At 36.1% G+C, this 19,937-nt stretch overlaps 2 protein-coding genes across 2 annotated transcripts; both read right to left on the bottom strand.

Annotated features, from left to right (window-relative positions):
* Positions 1 to 10,041: 10,041 nt before the first annotated feature.
* LOC110918049 (transcription factor MYB46) lies at positions 10,042 to 11,403 on the bottom strand. Its single transcript, XM_022162439.2, has 2 exons — positions 11,032 to 11,403; positions 10,042 to 10,920 (listed from the first exon to the last, which is right to left on the bottom strand). The coding sequence occupies exons 1-2, from the start codon at positions 11,340 to 11,342 to the stop codon at positions 10,236 to 10,238; spliced, it is 996 nt and encodes a 331-aa protein (XP_022018131.1). The 5' UTR covers positions 11,343 to 11,403; the 3' UTR covers positions 10,042 to 10,235.
* A 2,745-nt stretch (positions 11,404 to 14,148) lies between these two features.
* LOC110918050 (ATP synthase subunit O, mitochondrial) lies at positions 14,149 to 19,028 on the bottom strand. The gene is made up of 6 exons (XM_022162440.2): positions 18,743 to 19,028; positions 16,539 to 16,589; positions 16,107 to 16,350; positions 15,873 to 15,985; positions 15,686 to 15,772; positions 14,149 to 14,450 (listed from the first exon to the last, which is right to left on the bottom strand). Exons 1-6 carry the CDS (start codon positions 18,863 to 18,865, stop codon positions 14,325 to 14,327), a joined length of 744 nt encoding a protein of 247 aa, XP_022018132.1. The 5' UTR covers positions 18,866 to 19,028; the 3' UTR covers positions 14,149 to 14,324.
* Positions 19,029 to 19,937: the final 909 nt, after the last annotated feature.

The raw sequence follows: 19,937 nt of genomic DNA, 5'->3' as shown, positions 1-19,937 counted from the left end.
TGAATTCTATCTAGGAGAGATATTGATTTTGGTTTTGAACATGGACAACTGACTTGAACCGTGAACTGTTCGGGCTAGGGTGATTCCTGTCCGGTCGGGTCACTTGGGACGAGATACGGGTCCTGTTGTTCAAACAAGATATCAAAATGTCTCATGCAAAGCTACAACACTTCAAATGGGAAACAAGGGTTAGGACGATCAGGTCGTCAGAACGGATTGCCGCCCGATCGAGTTGCCACCCGATCGGATTGCCACCCGATCGACCGGCCGTCCGATTGGGCTGCACTTGGTTCTATACTTAAACTATTTCTCAAACTATTCAAAGGATCTGAACGTTGAAACGGATTACCACCCGATCGGATTGCCATCCGATCGAGTGACCGTCCGATCGTGTGACGTTTGGGGAATAAAACAATTTTCAACATGTTTAGTACGGATTGTCACCCGATCGGATTGCAATCCGATCGAGTGACAAACTGCTGTGAACTTGTTCTCACTAAAGTGTCCTACCAATCGGATTGCCGCCCGATCGGAACGCCGTCCGATCAATCGACCTGAAAGGTAGAGATACTTCTCTATTTTCAAATACTACAATGAAAACTTCAAAGCACAAGCCATCATACACAAACACATCCTCGCCAAACGAGGTGACAATCCAATCGGATTACCATTCGACACTTGGTTCACTCGCCACCGTTTAACGCACTATTCGACGCTTACGCTATCAATCTGTAATCAGGCTACTCTCAGACGCGCTCCCTTCAATCTAACCAAGTTGTGTTTACTTGCTGAACACCAACTGTGAGTATACTCGAACCCCCCTTTTATCGCATTTTGGGTGTAACATACGTTCCTATTAAATCGAATTTATCAAACGAATTATTCAATCAAACTATTTATCACTTGCGAATGACTGATATGCATATTTACACGTGATGCTAGTTACATATGTGCTAGGACTTTTACTCGCGAGGTCCCGCCTTAACTAGTATAGTACTATAGAACCCGACGGGGTCTAGTTAGGATAAATAGCAATCGCAATCGCAGCTCGAGTGACTTAGCTGGTAGTATCTGTCTTGTATGCATGTATGTTGAGGTATCCCGTTTATGTATTTGGTAATTCGCAACACTTTTAACTATTTACGCTACTCTATCAAAACTTGTATACTCGCCAATACTTTTGTATTGACGTGTTTTAACGTATGTTTATGTTGCATGTTTAGTCGCAGTCTACATCAAATCAAGCTAGGAAGTCTAGAAACTCACCTAAAATCTATGTTGTCGGATTTGTATTGTTCGAGAGGACAAGAAATCTGTGATAACTTATGTGAATGTATTGTTTGTTAGTATGGGATAATGAACGCATAAAATACTGTCGCAATTTAGTTGTTATGGATTCTCTTGAGCAATCTTATTCGCCTAGTGTCGCGCCCCGATGATTCTGCCATCGGTTGGGGTGTGACAGATTGGTATCAGAGCCATAACTATAGGGAATTAGGCAAGACTTGACCTAGTCCGGGTTAATGTCTTAGAAACGACCTAGTCTATAGTCTAAGTACCAACGGGCCGACTCGTGCGAACTTAGTAGGAATTGCACGGGCCTACTTGATACTCTCGTTTGAATCCGCTAAAACAACAACTTCGCGTGAACACCGCATACTACAATTTCACGCGAAGAGCCTTTCCTCAGGCTGGAATGTTATTTTGCCTTTCCTAAGGCTAACACAATACACACGTTTTCGAAAATACTCACATTACATAACCGAGTGGTTCAGTCGAGAACAAGTGTGAAAACCAAGAACTCTCGACAAGATCGCTCACTCAGCGCATTATTCTAGCACGAGAACTTTCTGATGAGCTAGGAGTGACATCCAAATCTTAACGAAAGTCTCCATTTCAAAATCTAGCGGAATTCTCGAACTTATTCGAAGAGCACAACCACAGTCAGGAGCGAAATTATTAAGTCAGGGGTGAAACCCGTATCTTAATAAATCGTTCCGCTCTCTATAAAATGGTTTTCAAAAGCTCTCACCAAGGACTCAGCTATAACAATAACTCGAGCCACGCGATGACCAGGAAGACGAATGCCATGAACTGCATCCCATTGGAAGCATAAGCCTTCTAGGTCAACGCGCGTGCACGACCTGGTTGGGTATAGTTGGGTTACCTTGGGCAGTCGACGCCTAAACACCCGAGGCACTCTATCGATTTTTCTAGCATACGACCCGCCGATTTTACGCTTGTTGGAACTTAATTTACGCTTATGTGTTTACAATTTAAAACTTTAAGCTTTATCTGATTAACGGGTCAAATAATAATGCGTATAAACCGGGAATGGTAGCATGGGTTATCAAAGACAAAAATCTAGATCATGGATTTATAGTTAAACTTGTAGGTAATTGAATTGCAAACATTTAGAAACAAGTTAGAGGTAAATCAGATGAGTTTTGACAAAGTTATGCAATTTTAAGTGTTACATGGTCTGGCTGGGAATATGCAGCTTCAGCTGCGAAATGTTCTGAGAAAAACAGGCCCTCGCCACCCGTGACGCAAAGAGCTAAGCACCATGGGCCCTGCGAGAGATGTTCGCCACCCGCGAGCGAAACTAAATAACTCCTCGCGGGCCGCCAAGATGTATCAAGCTAGCAAAAGTTGTTTTCTTGTCCGTTTTTTGTCCGGGGCTTCATTTAGACATGATTTAAACGCTATAAAACTAAGCGTGTGATAATTTTCTATTTTAGGTGAAATGCTGAAGGATGTCTAAATGAAGACCAAGTTGTGTGAAGAACCGAACACACCTTAAAGATCATAGTTTCCACATTCTGTTAACTCAATTGTTATGATCAGACAATGTGTCATTTTGGAAATACTTAAGTATCAAATGTTGTTTTAAATTGTTATATATTTTGGTATGATCCTGATAGATGCATGTATTTGTATTTAAATTATATATATATATATATATATATATATATATAGGATTAGGTTCAAGAGTGAACACTAGTGTAGTTTGCGAACTGAGTGAACTAATCCTGGCCATACACGTGTGTAGATCAATGGCTAGGATTTGATGTTGAAATACATTAGTGTATTTGATGCGTGTGAAGTGTTATATATTTTAGGTGTATATTTTAAGCCCTTTTTACACTTTTTAGCCAAGTTTTAAATTTATAAAACACGATATTTACTAACACTAAACACACATATGGGCAAGTGCACCCATCGTGGACGTCGTATAGTGTTGGTAAGATACCGAGGTCGTCCAAGGACACAAGAGCTTTTAGTACCGGTTTATCCTCAACGTCTAATCAAATCAAAAGTTAGAAAAAGGTTTTTAAACTAGAAACATAAAACTAACTAAAATGCTGAAAATAAAAATAAAAGTAAAAACAGATAGACAAGATGAATCACTTGGATCCGACTCGTGTGTAGTGTAACCTTTGATTATTTTCGCACTTTTGCACTTGTTTAAGAGATTATCTTAGTTATTGTAGTAGGCCCCTCCTTTGAAGGTGACGTTACCCTCAACCCAGTAGTTTGAGTCAACAAGGATACAATCCTAAATGGTCGGATTATTGAAAGATAATTAATTAAGTTATTAATGCATAATATGGTAGGCCCCTCTTTTGAAGGCGACGTTACCCTCGGCTAAGTAGTCTGAGTCAGCAAGGATACAGTCCTAAGTAGCCGGGTTAAAGTTTTAATAGTAGTTTAACTTATGAGGGGGTCAAAGAGTTTGGACCCCCGCCATCCAATACCGTTGGGTATTGAAGGAGGTCCTACTAAATTTGACCCAGGTCCTTTGGAGGATCTATACACTCAACAATGGCAAGACTCTTACCAAACCGTTCCCTTAACCCCCGACCAGGTAGCCGACATACCTCCATATAGACCGTGGAGATATGAATGGTGAAAATCTTTTATTATATATAGACAGTAAAATAATGCCAAGACACCACGGACAAACGATAAGGAAGAATCACCTTCAACATAAGAAACTAGTAATTAAAGTCATTAATACAAAACCAATTAAAAAGTGCAAAAGATTAAAAATAAAAAGTATTACACTAAACACTTGTCTTCACCAAGTGATGTAAGAGACTTAGGCAAACATGGTCTTTGATTGTCAAGAACTCTTACGATCAATCTTGGATCCCGAGACGACTCACACACTCTATGATGGACAATGGATGATGGTGGTGGATGATGGTGTTGTGATGGTGGTGGGTGGTTGGTGAAGTGTGAGAGAGGTGGTGTGCCAAGGGATGAGTTAAAAGAGCTCCAAGCACTCCTATTTATAGGCTGAACAGAAGCTCGGGCACGGCCCCGTGTCCATTGGGCACGACCCCGTGTCCATCCTACTCTCTTTCTTCATTAAATGCAGTTTGTCTGCATTAGTTGACCATGCCCCCGTGTCCGCTGAGCACGACCCCGTGTGCAGAAGCATATCTGTACTATCAAGATTTGCCTGGATTTTGCGAGTCTTATAGTTGACCACGGCCCCGTGGTGAGCAATAGAAACTTCTACCACTTTGTCTTTTCTGCTGACACTTGGGCACGCCCCCATGCTCACTGAGCACGGGGCGTGTTCAGTTTTCTGTCTTCTTTGTTTTGCTTGGGAAGATGTTGTCGGGAGGTCGGGCATGCCACGTTTGTTCCTTTTCTTGTATTTATGTTAGATTTAGCTGCCTTTTTGCTTCTTTTGTTCATTTGAGCTCATTTAATCCTGAAAATACAAAAGGAAGACAAAAGCACACTTTTTCCAACATTAGTACTAAAAAAGGGTTAGTTTTATGCTACAATTGATGTAATTTATATGTTGCATTTTGTGCACATCATTATTTTACGATTTGATGATGAGATCCTGGTCATACACGCGTGTAGATCAAGGGCCAGGATTTGTTCACTCAGTTCGCAAATACACTAGTGTTCACTCTAGAACTCGATATATAGGAGAAGGTTCATTTGGGAACACTAAAAAAGTGTGGAACAGTGGGGAACCGACTCAAACGAACTCCGATTGGACTCATTCCAGCGGCGTTGGAACCGGCTCGTTGAACCCTAACTAGGATCTCTTAACCCTAAACCCTAAATCCTAACTCCTAAACTCTAAACCCTAAAGCTAACAAATATGGCTAAAACCTAAGCTAAACCGTAAAATCTAAACTATAAATCCTAAAAGCTAAACCCTAAAGCTAAACCCTAAACCCAAAGCTAAACCATAAACCCTAAAGCTAAACCCTAAAAGCCAAACCCTAATATATTTAGAGTTTAGGGGTTATGATTTAGGGTTTAGGGTTAAGAGATCCTAGTTAGGGTTCGACGAACCGGTTCCAACGCCGCTGGAATGAGTCCAATCGGAGTTCGTTTGAGTCGGTTCCCCACTTTTTTAGTGTTCCCCAATGAACCTCACACACTATATATATATATATATATATATATATATATATATATATATATATATAGGGTCGGGATTTAGAGAAAACGGTAGAAAGTGTGAGCACGGTGAGAACGCTTATCAATCGTCCGATCAAAACAATCTATGGACTAGATTGGCACAGTGGCATTTTCGTAAATAACATCAATTTTATTACATGGACGCGCTTCAATAAGGGTAAAAGTGCCTTTTGACTACTCCAAACAAAACGCCATCTCATGAAAATAGAACGCCAAAACAAAAATCACACAGCATTCTGCTAAAAACGCCATTAGATATAAAACGCCAAACTTAATAATAGTAAAATCCCGCCTAAAAAAACCGCCAAAAAAATCCTATATATACAACAACTCAGACCTTCAATTAAAAAACACAAGCAAAAACCCCAAACGCTATATTTAATATATGCCATTCGACTGATAAACGCCAGAAAACCCAAATATCAAATATATTGTTGTCAATAAAGTGTAGCTGTATGGTGTGGACAACATTGTCAGTTAAACTTTCTTAACTGAGGATTAACAATGTTATCCAACACCATACAACAACACTTTATTGATTTTAGCATGATCGAATTTACAGTTTTAAGATGGTTTATTTTGTGGCGTTCTTTTTCTCGGTAAAACGCCAAAAAAGATAACATTAGGGCTGAAAAGGGTGTAAACTCAATAACATTTTGTTGCATGAGATGGACAAAAATTATAGAAAAAGAGGCTGATTTCATACGAAAGTCGAAACAGCCAGTGAAGATGCTTCAAAAGAAGAAAGAGACTGGGGACAGTGAAGATTTGAAGATCAATATTTATTTTGTTTGATTTTCTTTTTCAATTGATTGTTATTTAATAAACAACGTCATATCTAATAAAAACGCAAAAAAGCAAATGTCTTACACTTTTTGGCGTTTATCAAACCATCCTAAATTTACTTTGGACAAGTATTATAAAAAAACTTTTCTTATGTATTCTTTTTTTATTTTCCTTTTCAGTTGATTAATGTATAATAAAATAGCATATATAATAAAAACGCCAAAACAGCCAAAATGCTTGTTTAAAACAAATATCATCCCGTTAAACGCCCCAAAAAAACTGCCAAATTATAATAAAATTAGTTTGAAAAAGTATTATAGAAAACCCTAAAAAAATAAAAAAATAAAAAACAAACTTGAAAATGTAACTAGAAACAATAAATTCAAACCAGAAAAACTGAAGATAGGGAAAATTTATTATATTAGAATCTAAAACGCAAAAATTGAAAGATGGGACGTGTTAGAGACTTCAGAGATAAAGCTTGTCAAAAACAATGATTACAAACAGTAACTGAAAAGACGAATACTTTAATATAATAACGCACCGCATAAATTTGGCGCCAAAAAGATATCCTATAAAATGATACGTCTCAACAACTTCCATTTTGATCAAAAAAAAAAACGCCAATACTACTAAATACCACTCACTGTAAAACGCCAAAAAAAATCAAAGATAGCTATTATGCTTTCTTGGATATTCAGTATTGTTATTCGTCAAGTTTCACTGAATGAATTGTTAGGGGAGGCGAGTAACTGAGTAAGATTTTTGCTTCATGAGATGGACAAAATTCAAGAAAAAAATACTAATGCCAGTCATATGGCATTTTGTATTTTTTGTTCTTGAAGAAGGCTTGGATGATGAGAAGAGATCAATGACACTGAAAAGTGGGATGATGATAAAGATGATGATCAACATGAAGAAAAAGCGAAAAACACACCCACACGTCATAGATCTATGTCCACAAACATCCAGAAAAAAAGCCACTACAACAGACGAGTAGGCAAAATAATCAAACCGATGGGTTTGTTAAGTTTTACATAAAACGCCATATTTTGGTGTCAGTTCTTGTACTATTAAAGAACAGAGAGACTGATGACAGTGAATATTGTGAAGAGATATCCGATTAGGATTTTTAATTTATTTTCTTCGCTTGTTTTTTTTTTCTGTGGCTGAAATATAATCCAATAATTGTAAAACGGAAAGATAACCCAAACGCCAAAATGTTTATAAAAAATAATAGAACAATGGGCCATCTTGTTTAAAACACCTTGAAAAACGTCATTCAAATAGATTTCCTGCCCACTAGATTACAATGCCATGCGATGTGAATAAACGCCAAAATGTTGATACAATGAAACCATTAAAACACCATTAATTATTGAATTTGGTTAACGCCAAAAATCTTAAAAACAAAAATTAAAACAACATTAGGAAAAGTGGACCTAGAAAACCAGAAGATGAAAGGACAAAAAAGCCCCTCCGCCCTTTTCTAAGCGGCGGGACACGTGTTTGGCCAGAAAGCGTTCTCACCGTTCTCACACTTTTGAGCATTTTCTCCCGATCTCGTTTATATATATATATATATATATATATATATATATATATATATATATATATATATATATTCATATAAGAAAATGTTTATTAGAAGTAGACGGGTCTTGCACAGCGTAGCGCGGGTAATCTTACTAGTACAAATCAAATCTCGAAGACATTCTGTAAGCAAGCAAAGAAATTGCTAGGGAGAAAAAATTGTGAACTTTCATTCTTAGTTCTCTCTGTAAGATTGTTGAGGTGATAATTTCCTACAAACAGTGAGAAGTATTTTATGATCGCTATCAAAGTATATTAAGTAGACGATTTGTAAAACCTTGATCTCTGCCGATTTAGGGAGAATAAAATGCAGAATAATTCTTGGTTGAAACCGATGAGTGGAAATAATGTAGAGTTGTTAAAACTCACCGAGAGTCACTATACATCCTCGTAAGTACCGATGAGTGGATGTAGTGTAGATTTGTTAAATCTCACTGAGAGTCACTATACATCCTGGTGTGTGTTTGGTGATGTGTCTCTAGCTACACTTAGGCTACTCGGTGTAGGTTAATGCCCCTAGCCACCTTAGTTGGGTAGCACCCCTCACACCAGCCCAACTCCGCTAAAAAGGGGCGCCATCAACGCCACTGCCAAGCCCTTAACGGACGCTAGAGGGAGACTTTAATGGGCCATGTGTATAAACCAATCAAATTTTCTTGTTTTTGTTTTTCTCTTTTTTATTAAGTTAAAGGGGGCTTTGTGGGACTTTATTCCACACCATGCTAGCTAAGGGTGGATGGCTCTGAATCCCCTCTTTCCACATGACGTTAACTTGGCACATACATGAGGTCTTATACATTTTTATGTTAGTAAAATTGCATATGTAGTTATACAATTGTTAACCTAATCAATTGTAGATATAATAATATATTCAACCTTTCGAGGTTTCTACATGGGTCATCACATTAATAGGGTACAATGTATCATAAGCTTGTGAAGAAACCGTAACGGCATGTTACAATATAAAGGAACAAGATGATAAGACAAAGATATGTTGTAATTTTGAAGGGTAATGACATTTGAGGAGGAACAAATATGCTAAACTTTTTCATACTAGATGAATTGTAGGTACCATACCATGCCTTTTTTTAACCAAGCAACATTGATGAAAAATACAAGAAGTCTACAAACTAAGTTAACCTAATATGTAATTTTGAAGGGTAATGACATTTGAGGAGGAACAAATATGCTAAACTTTTTCATACTAGATGAATTGTAGGTACCATACCATGCCTTTTTTTAACCAAGCAACACTGATGAAAAATACAAGAAGTCTACAAACTAAGTTAACCTAATATTTTTCCCCTTAAAATTCACCTTCACCGTTTTTGTGATATAATACATGCATTCTATACAATATAGAGAGGAGAAAAGAGGAAACAACAAAAACACCACTACATTCAGTGGCGAAGCTTGACCCGAATGAGGGAGGGTCGAAAACGTATATACCCAAAGATTTATATAGAACTGGGGGGTCGAAAACGTATATACCCAAAAATTTCTATACGAAAACTACATATATAACATTCATTACTATGGATTATACATAACTTTTATCAAAATATATATATATATATATATATATATATATATATATATATATATATATATATATATATATATAGCACTACTGAGCGAAAAGTTCGGGGGGTCGGGCGCCTCCTCCCGCCCCTTCTATATTTCGTCCCTGACTACATTAGAATATCTAAAATAGAAAAAAATATATAGAAAACTAAAGTACACCTCTATATTTAGAGGCTCACATTTAACCCTCTATATGTTTATTGTGAGTGTCGAGGAAAAGAGAAAAAACTAATAAAATAAGTGTTTGTGGGTAGGATAGAGAAAAAGATAAAGAGTTGGATATGGGAGGTTTTTGAAAAATATTTTTTTTTAGAGAAAAGTGTGTTTAAATAGTGTCTTATATTGATATAGATGACACTTGCAGAATATGTACACTCAAGGTTTGAATCCGCCTCAGTACAAACCATGAAACAACACCCATTAGGGCACGTCACGTCAATGTCCTTAAGGAGAGCCAAGAGTTACCGTGGGTTTGGACCCGCGGCACTCATACAAAAAGCAAGGTCGATATCATCCAGGTTACATAAATAAAATGATGTAACAATATCTTTGTGTCAAAACTATTGTACAATAAAGATATGTCTAGAAGTAGAGTATATTAATTTTATTTGTTCCTATAGATCTCACTCATTGTATAACATGTACGTATAACGAAAAACTCTATTAAGAATTTTCTACCTAGCTTTTAACTTTATTAAATTTTACATAAATCTCAACAAATCTCTATCTTCCCTTTGTCTTCCTATCCATCTCCTCATCTTTATTAAGCCCCTTTTTACTTACTTTTACACCTTGATTGAGTATATACATTTATTCTAGAAATCAATATAAGGTATTGAAGAAACATTAGCAAAAAAACCCTCCATGTCCCATTCTCCAATTCTGAAGCTTTCTCCTTCCCAATGATTTCCAAAACCTACCACTTCCTCCACTTTGATATTACCATCACTAACCCCATTCAAATGGTGGTTAACATGATGTGTTATTTTGTTATCCACCTCATGGTGGTCAAAAGTGGCATTAACATTCTCTCCAATGACCCTATTTCCCAATGCAGGGTTAATAATGTCATTTTCCATGCCAAACATGTAGGGTACGTCAACAACACCCCCATATCCACCTTGTTCTAAGAAACTTGATCCACCATTTGAGTCACAATTGGTTTGATCAACAACTAATGGTGGCAAATGACCAAATTGGTCATGACCATTCATGAACATAAGGTTGTTATGTACCGAAGAAGATGTAGTTGTCGACGATGTCAAACTCGAGTCCATGCAGTTGTTCATAATCTCATGATCATGAATTGACATGAACATACCAGGTTCTCCAGTTATATCTCTGCTAGCGTCGGCAGACAGGTCGCCCATACTATCATTTTGTGAGATTGTAGACGCGTCGGTTTTGTTGGTCTTCAACCTTTTCTTTATCGTCGAGTTCCAGAAGTTCTTGATTTCGTTATCTGTCCTTCCTGGAAGACGAGCCGCTATTTGTGACCACCTGAATTTGCATAAATAAGGGTTGTACATTAGTAAACACAAAACCATATTCATATATATGTATATAATATATAGGGACGTGTTCATTTCAGAACAAATATTATGTACGTACCTATTGCCAAGAACTGAGTGCAAATGAATAATAAGGTCTTGTTCTTGGGGAGAAAATGCGCCACGCTTAAGATCGGGTCTCAAGTAATTGATCCAACGAAGGCGGCAACTCTTTCCGCACCTTTGAAGGCCAGCGTTCCTAGCGATATCGGTCCAACAACCGTGACCATTCCTCAGCATATAATTCATCAATTTTTCATCTTCTTCAGGTGACCACAAACCCTTTCGAGTCTTCATGGGCATTATTCCCTTGCTAACCACATTAATATTATTGCACCCTTTTTCCCTTTCAGGTTGGTCTGGCTTTCTCATAGTCAGAGATGATATGTAGAGACAACAAATTATGATATATCAAAGTAAAGTTTCTTTTTGGGGAGACTTGGCTTTGATTCAGATGAGATAGTACATCTATTATATATACATATAGTATGTATTCGATGAAGAGAGAGAGAAATAGGAAGAGAGAGAAAAGGTGACGGTTGGTGTTCTTGTCTTTGACTCAAACTAGTCTTTTTCGATGCATTTTTCTTCACTCACAAGGTAATCATCATATCTGTATGAGAATTGATACATACCATTTTGCTTCCACTTCACATAATGATATATATTTTTTATGCCTATTCAGTTATTCACACACTTCAATATACGTAAAAATAAGTTAACTCTTCAACACACAATATTATATGTGTTTCCAATCTTTATATATCATTTAACCATTTAATTTATCATTTGAAGTCATTTATTGTCTCTCTACAGTATTTTAGTATGATTTTTATCATCTTCTTACAAAAATAAATTAAAAAAAATCGTTATTTTTACGAGTTATATTTTAATATCATGTAAATATTTTGATCTTGTGTACGTTTGTTTTGTTTAGGGGTTGTAGCTTCTTCCAGACCCACTTTTTATATTTACATATAAGTTTTGTTATTATATATATTATAGGGAAAGGTTCAAATACACAGTTTCCTAAAAATAGGAAGTCGTGGGAAAGGTATCAAACAGACTCTGATTGAACTCATTCTAACGGCATTGGAACCATCTCATTGAACTCATTTGCGATTCATTGGGTGTCTTTTTTCCTCGGTATTGTGTCCATTATGATATATTTTACGATCCATTGTACGTGTCTTTTGTATCCTTCCTATATTTCGGAGACTATATAATAATTTACCCTTATATTATATTCATATTTAATAATGAAAAACTTATGATGTTAGGTTGTGGGGGCAGAATAGGAGGTCCACTTCCAGTCCGTTTTCTACTCTAACCTATGAATCAGCAACACCTATATCTCTTTACACCCCACAAACATTACTTTGATCATCACCATTGCCACGACAAGAAGCCATCGTCTCTTCTTTCTTTCTTTCTTGTGCACACGTGTAATATTTGGATAATTCAAGAAGCTTTGGTTATGGAAGATTTCTTAATCTTGTATTTATGAAAGTGGTTGGTGATTAAGAGACAAGAGGACCGTAACATGATCATCATAAAGCATGTCTTAGTTTTCAGTTAATCCATTTTCTAAGCAAATTAACTGTCCACAACTAATTCTCTTTCTCAAACAACATATTCTTCAGGCATTTTAATATTTTTTTTCTTTTGAACGGCAGGCATTATAATACTATAAATCATATATTTTCTAGCATTTTTTTAACAAAAACAATGAAATTTTTAATGGAAGAAAAACCGTGAATTCAGACAAGCCTCTTTACAAATAGAAAAGCCATGGACTTATTATATATATTTCCAAAGCCCCATTTATGATCTAACTATATATGTATATATGCGCACGTTTTTTTAGAATCAACAAAATGTTAGAGAACTGTTAGAACAGTTGTACATGATGGCTAATGCATTAAGATAATCAAGATGGGGGGGGGGGGGGGGATGTAGCGGTTACGTTACCGGTTTATGTAATAGAAAGCATCACGTATAAGTATATTATACGGTTCTCGCAGTTCTCAATATATTTGTTTGGTTCTGATTTTAGCATTCTCCTATATACAAGAAACTAGACAAATTAACATCCTAGTAGCAGGATCTGAATGCCTAACTAGCATAAGTTAGATTTCTTGCTCAGATTTTCAATCCATGATTAATAATGATTATGACTTTGTTTGGAGAAAAATATGTATCGTTATTAATTATCGATTCCTTCTTTTGCTGAAAAGACTACGTACCTTATCCCCCTATCTCTGAAAGCCCAACCATAAAAGCCTTGACCCACATTCCGTTTATATCGATCATGAACACTACACAACAAAGAGCTTTTGAAATCCCTTTGTGAAAGTGGGTGCCGCTGGTACATGGTGTGGGTAATGTGTTTACCGACGGGTTATTGGTGATCTTTAACGACAGCTTTTCCGCCGTAAACAATTTTTTTAAAGAAATATAATAAATAAAAAATATCGTCGGTTTTCCATAAATATAGATAAAAAGTAGAGAAAATAAAGAAAAGGTATCGTAAACCAAAGACATCGTATTCTAATAAAAATTAAAATACAAAAAAAAATACATAGCAAGATGAGTAGCCTGAGATCTCTCGGTGCTCGAAGTACTAGGAACACCAGCGATAGCATAACTAGGATCGTGAATGGTCCCAAAGCCAGAGAGCCTATCCTTCCTCCAGCCCCCACTCTTTTCCACGGTTGTGGGCCATCAACAGGTCAAGCGGCAAGATTGGTGTCAGCATAGCTTTGCTTGTTTAGTTAATTATACCTCTCACGTGGTTAAAAAAACAAACTATGCGTAGAAAATCTAGAAATTGTTGTTCAATGAAAAAACAAACTATGAAATGTCGAACACGCTAAAATGGATGAGACATTGATGTTTGATATCCATGCTCAACGCGGTGTTTTTGAAATAAAAGTGATAAGAGAAATTTAATTATAACCTCCAAGATGGTGAACAAACTAAATATTGGTTTACAAGGAGTCAATATCTTTAGTAACCTTGTGTTTTACTACATCTACAACCGCACACAGGGTGCATATCTGGTCAAAATGGGACGAATCCTACCACGTGCTGACACGAATGTCAGACCTGAATTCTCAGCGCGCGAAATGCCAAAATCTATTTTTGAAACTTCTCAAGTTGATTGGAATATTAGTCATATGAAAACACAACACTTGTGCAATTGGCAATATCAGAACAGCAAAATTAGAGTAAAGTGAATAATTATTTCATCAAGTAACCAGATGTCATAAATAAACATTCTTCTTGGGGCCGGTAAACAAATTCGAAATATCCGCACACATATGCTTAAAGAAGTTAAAAAAGCCACCTTTTTCAAGCGTCAAAGTTAATCGGATCGCGCAAGAACCGTTCCATTTGCCTTGCCCTTGTCTTTATTGACATGTCAAAAACCTTTTGCCCAAATTCCACCACAAGCCCACCAAGAATGCTGGGGTCAATCTGATATTTTTTTACAAGAAGGTTCATAAAGTGAGGAGCATAATTCCATTACACAAGTTAAAGAGTAAATTACAAAAATCGTCCTTTATGGATGTCACTGATTGCAAACTGCGTCACTTGTCTTCAATAATTACAGAACACGTATTCGATGTTTGCAAACCCTTGCAAGTTATGTCATTTAGCCCTAACTCAGTTAATTTTTTGTGGTTAAATATGACCAAATGGACACCACATGAGGGTATTTTGGTCATTTAACTCTCATATGGGGTCCACTTGGTCATATTTAACCACAAAAATACCCTCATGTGAGGTCTATTTGGTCAGATTTAACCACAAAAATTAACTGAGTTAGGGCTAAAGGACAAAGGACGATTTTTGTAATTTACTCTAAGTTAAATAACAACTAAACGCAACAATTTCGGCCCATTATTAATTATCAATTTGCGTGAATAGTACTTTAACCTCTTTTTTTTGTGCGTGTTTTTGTATTTTTATACACTTTTACCCTTCAACTTTTAGCATTCACACTTACAACCCCTTAGCTTTCTAAAGACTTTGTAATCGAGTTTTACGTGTTATTTTATGTACGTGTCTATATAAATTCAGGTTGATTTACGTTTTGACGTAAATTTTTCCCTGAAATGAGTTGAGTCAAATATAATATGTTCTTATGCTTATTTTGTACATTTTCAATTGATCTACGTTTTGACGTAAATTTTATTTTTTTTCTCGGAAACGAGTTGGGTCAAATATAATACGTTTTCGTGCTTATTTATAAATCCGTTTTCAGTTTGTCTACGTTTTGACATTAAAAAATTCGGAAACCAGTCGGGTCAAACATAATACATTTTCATTAGACGGTATAAATCCAATGTACATTATGTTTCAACGCGGCAACGCATAGGGTAACTTACTAGTTATTAAAAAAATAAAAGTAAAACTATGGGCCATATATTGCCTTCAACGGGTCATATGGGTGAAAATTAAAACTTAATATAATATTGAGATGAAACAAAACGATTAAAACTTAAAAGTCGTCATACAAAAAAATGGTTGAACGGGTTGAAAGGTGCCAAAGCGTATTTAAATGGTTACAACCAACAACCTACTAAAGCACTTGATTCAGAAAACTAGACTACGATTTTAACAGTTTTGTAATAACATTTACTAAATTAATTATTTGTTAAATAAAAAAGACAAGATATTGTTGGCAGTTAAAGATAAGGGTGTAATACCTTCTGTTCAAGCTTAACGGTTTTCCCTTTACCAAGTATTTCCTGTAAAGTGTCTTTCAATTCTTTCTCCTCCTCAGCAGGAAGTGGCTGATATAATCACAAGATTACCGCAATAAAGGTATATAAGCAATATGAAATAGCGCAATTAAATCAAGATTCAAAGGTAATTTGATGTTATTGAGCTTACAATGACAGTAGTGACAACGGCCTTGACTTCTCCTCGATGTGCCATGGTCAAATCCGAAAATCTCTTGGCAATAGTGTCAACGTGTCGAAGCCGACCATTATCAGCCAAAACAACTGGAATAAAACCACATGACAAAAAATAATAAAAGAAGGTAATATCATTCATATGATTCGAATCGATCAATAGAACAAGTAAAGTCAAGAACAAGTACAAAACTTTATCATCATACATTACCTAAGAAGTTTTTTGTGACGTCTGAAAATTTAGCTTGAGCACAGATTTCATTAATGGCTTTTACTCGAACATCCGCTGGTACTGCTAAATCTTTCATAAATTGAGAAAACGTTGATGCTTTAGTAGTAGCTGAAACAAAATCAAGTAGTTCGGATTCAACTTTATCCAATGAGTTGGATTTTGCTGCCGCAATGTATAATGCAGATGCGTAGTTTCCGGATCCCCCGAACATAGCCACAGGCACCTGAACAACATCATGAAAGGGACAAAAAAGAATTATTAACTGTGAAAACATTATACTTGTGACGCATTTCAATACCCTTGATTGAATGGTCAAAGCATCATACAGAGCAAGCACATTATAGTCTCTCCGTGCGTTTTTTCTGCCTTCAAAAGTCAAAACAAGATAGCACGTTTAACTTAATATATTACCTTGACTTTTGGTTCCTTAGAGGGAGAAGCAGAAGCAAAGTTTCTTGATCGCTGCAAAAACAAAATCCAAAAATTAACCAAACTAAAGTCCAGCAAACAATTCAACAGACTCCGTACCAAACTACCAATTGGACCAAAGGCCATTTATAACATCCATTAATGTCTCGTTTAGAAAAAACGAAATAAAGATATATAAACACCATGAACATAGACGAAAAGAAACCATTTACAAACTACATACTAAGATCTGAAGGAGTAAGTCACGTGCAGTGCAGCTGTTGGAGTTAGCTGTTATGAGCTGAGTTTATATAAGTTTGGTTAGTCAAACATGTGTGCTTCAGTCGTTGAGTATTTCCTTGTTACTTTTTACCGAGTCTATTGTTTACTTCCTGAGTATTACGACTTTGTTATTTCCTTTCCGTTGGCTGTCTTAGTATTTATAGCATTAAGGTTCAGTGAATAAGATACCAGTTCTTCAAGCTATACCAATTGACTTGTTTTAGCAAGATCCACTACTAATGGTACGAGATAACATTCGTCATTGATATTGAAGATGATCTATTTTCTAGTACAATACATGAAAAGGGTTCAAGAATAGAACAGCATTGTCAAATGACTCAAATCAAATCCATGGGTAAGCTAACTCACTAGAATGGATATCCCAGGTATGCTATGTAGTTAATATCCGGATATATCAGTGATATATCGGTTATTGGTCCCCTTCCAAGATATCGGTGCAAAATATCAGTCAGAATATCGGTACCGATAATATCGACAATATTGACCGATATTTAACAGATATATCACTGATTTTCCCGATATCGGTACTTTTCTTCTTAGTTCTACCATTCGTTTTTCTTCTGATTGTTGCTATTAGTGTTTTAAGTCTTAATTGTTAGTGTTTTAAGTCTTAGTCAGTTCCTACTTGCTACAAATTGTTAATGTTTTGCAAGTTGCAAAAGGTTAATTTGTTAATGGTAGGAGAGCAAGGGCAATCTGAACACTCTTTAATGAGGTAACAACTAGTTTGATATAAAAAAATATGATGGGTTTAAATCCTTGTAACGGGTTTTCTAACTTTGATCAATTGAAGATAGTGATGTTTACTGAGATGTATCCGAATGATTTTACTACACAAGAAATAGAGACTCTTTTGGGTCATGTTAAGGCATTTCGTTACACTATAAGCGATGATGATAGATTTGCAAACTTGAATGGAATACGTGATCTTGCTCGTCTTATGGTGGAAACCGGAACGCAAAGTTCTTGTCATTTGGTTTATCGGGTAGTGAAGCTAGCTTTGGTTTTAGCGGTTGTAACCGCACCCGTTGAAAGATGTTTTGTCTAAATTGAATCTTGTCAAGACAGATTTACGCAATTGAATGGGCCCAGTATATTGGAATATTTGAACAATGTCATGGTTTGTGCGGTCGAAAAAGAAACTTTTGATAAGGTAAACGATGAGGATGTGATGGGACGATTTCAAGCTATGAAAAAAAGAAGAGAACAACTCTATTACAAATACCTAATAGTTGTTATTTATTATCGTTTTTTATTATTGTATGATTACACGGTAAAAAAAATTCAGGATACCCCTAAATTAATGGGCTAGTTCCGCCACTGTAGTAGAGTATGCTGAATTGTTAGTGTTCAATTTCAATATATATAAATTTAGCATGATATTAAAATTACCAATATCCCACCGCGATAAACGATATCTCAAATATCAGCCCTTGACCGATATCCGATAGTTTACCGCATTAACTAGTTAGCTGGTATGATACCATTTTGTCGGGTTGTCACCCAAACACTACAGCCTAACTATATATAAAAGTTTATGATCACCAGCCGATTACCTTGATCCAAATTGATCTAACACTAATTATGTAAGTGACATAAACACTCCCTCAGTTTTTTCAAAGCCAATCCAAGATATATTTTAGGGCTTAATTCCTAAAAGTGCAGAACCACATAAGTCAGATGCAGAGGTACATTTATGTGTATAAAACAGTGAACATAAAATTGAAGCATTATTTTGATAGTGCAATAATAAAAAAAAAGTCCTATTAATCAATTACATTTCTTACATACAAACATCCAATCCGATTCAGAAACCATTTCATAACAAAAGCAATATAATTTCATTTCAGAAACGATCAACACATAAAATGAAAATTATTCGATTCATAATAATATTATATTACCTCGGGGTTGATGAAATTAGGGCGAACGATGGCTCGTGAGGCGTGTGATCGGTGAGTTGATAGAGAATCAGATATGAAAGCCTTGGTGAAACCAGTGAGGGTTGATCTGATTCGAGCAGCCATTGATATTACAATCGAACAGTAAATGAAATGGATTTGCAGATAGATAGATAGATTGAAGCAGGTTTTTCAACGGAGGAGACAGACAACGGAAACTTGACCTGTGAATTTTGAGAACCTACCCGCTATACAACTGGTGGTCCGATAAGGCCGGGTATGGTTCGGGTTGTACGTATTCAGGTTAGCATAAGATCAAAAGAAACAAAAGAGTTAAATGTTTCATTTTAGTCCCTCTGGTTTGGGCCATTTTGTCAGTTTAGTCCAAAGGTTGCATTTTTCGCTTATGGGTCCAAAAAGGTTTCACCGTTGCCATTTTAGTCCACTGGGTTAACTTCATTCATTTTTTCTGTTAACGAGAATGACAATTCGGTCATTTTATATGGCCAGACTACCCTTCTAGTTAACAGATTTACGTATTAAATGACCGAATTGCCCTTCTCGTTAACAGAAAAAATGGATGAAGTTAACCCAGTGAACTAAAATGGCAACGATGAAAATTTTTTGGACTCACAGGCGAAAAATGAAACCTTTGAACTAAACTGGAAAAATGGCCCAAACCATATGTATTAAAATGGCATTTAACTCGAAACAAAATTCATATGAATGATTCATGAAGTTTAATGATAGTTAAAAAAAAGTAATATTTCAGTTATAGTTAATCCTTTTAAGTTTATCACGAAAACCTTAGATGGTTTTGTGGCTTGGGCAATTGGATGAAAATAAGATAGAATCGAATTGCTTTGGACTAGGGATAAACTTGGTACCGGTACCAAAAGTACGGGTATCGAAAATACTGATATCGAAATTCATTAAATATGGGTACTATCGATACCGAAAATGATCAGTACAGTGCTGGTACCGGGTTGATACAAGTACAATACCGGTATTTGAGAGTAAAATTCGGTAAAATACCGACACCATACTGGTACCGATATCAAAAGTACCGGTACCGAAAATGCCAAAAAATGGGTTTCGATTCGGTACCAAAAAAAAACGGTATGGGAAATTTGTGATTCGGTGCTGGTACCAAATACCAAATGCCCATCCTTACTTTGGACTAAACCGCAATCAAAAT

Source organism: Helianthus annuus, chromosome 16 (assembly GCF_002127325.2).
Source record: "Helianthus annuus cultivar XRQ/B chromosome 16, HanXRQr2.0-SUNRISE, whole genome shotgun sequence".
Classification (NCBI taxonomy): Eukaryota; Viridiplantae; Streptophyta; class Magnoliopsida; order Asterales; family Asteraceae; genus Helianthus; species Helianthus annuus.
The sequence above is the reverse complement of the archived record's forward strand: the minus strand, read 5'-3'. Positions and strand labels throughout refer to the sequence as shown.

Coding starts and splice junctions, on each gene's coding strand:
- LOC110918049 (XM_022162439.2), bottom strand. CDS start 11,342: ATGAGAAAGCCAGACCAACCTGAAAGGGAAAAAGGGTGCAATAATATT. Junction 10,921..11,031: donor CACTCAGTTCTTGGCAATAG/GTACGTACATAA, acceptor ATGCAAATTCAG/GTGGTCACAAATAGCGGCTC.
- LOC110918050 (XM_022162440.2), bottom strand. CDS start 18,865: ATGGCTGCTCGAATCAGATCAACCCTCACTGGTTTCACCAAGGCTTTC. Junction 16,351..16,538: donor CTAAGGAACCAAAAGTCAAG/GTAATATATTAA, acceptor GATGTTGTTCAG/GTGCCTGTGGCTATGTTCGG. Junction 15,986..16,106: donor CGTCACAAAAAACTTCTTAG/GTAATGTATGAT, acceptor GTTTTATTCCAG/TTGTTTTGGCTGATAATGGT.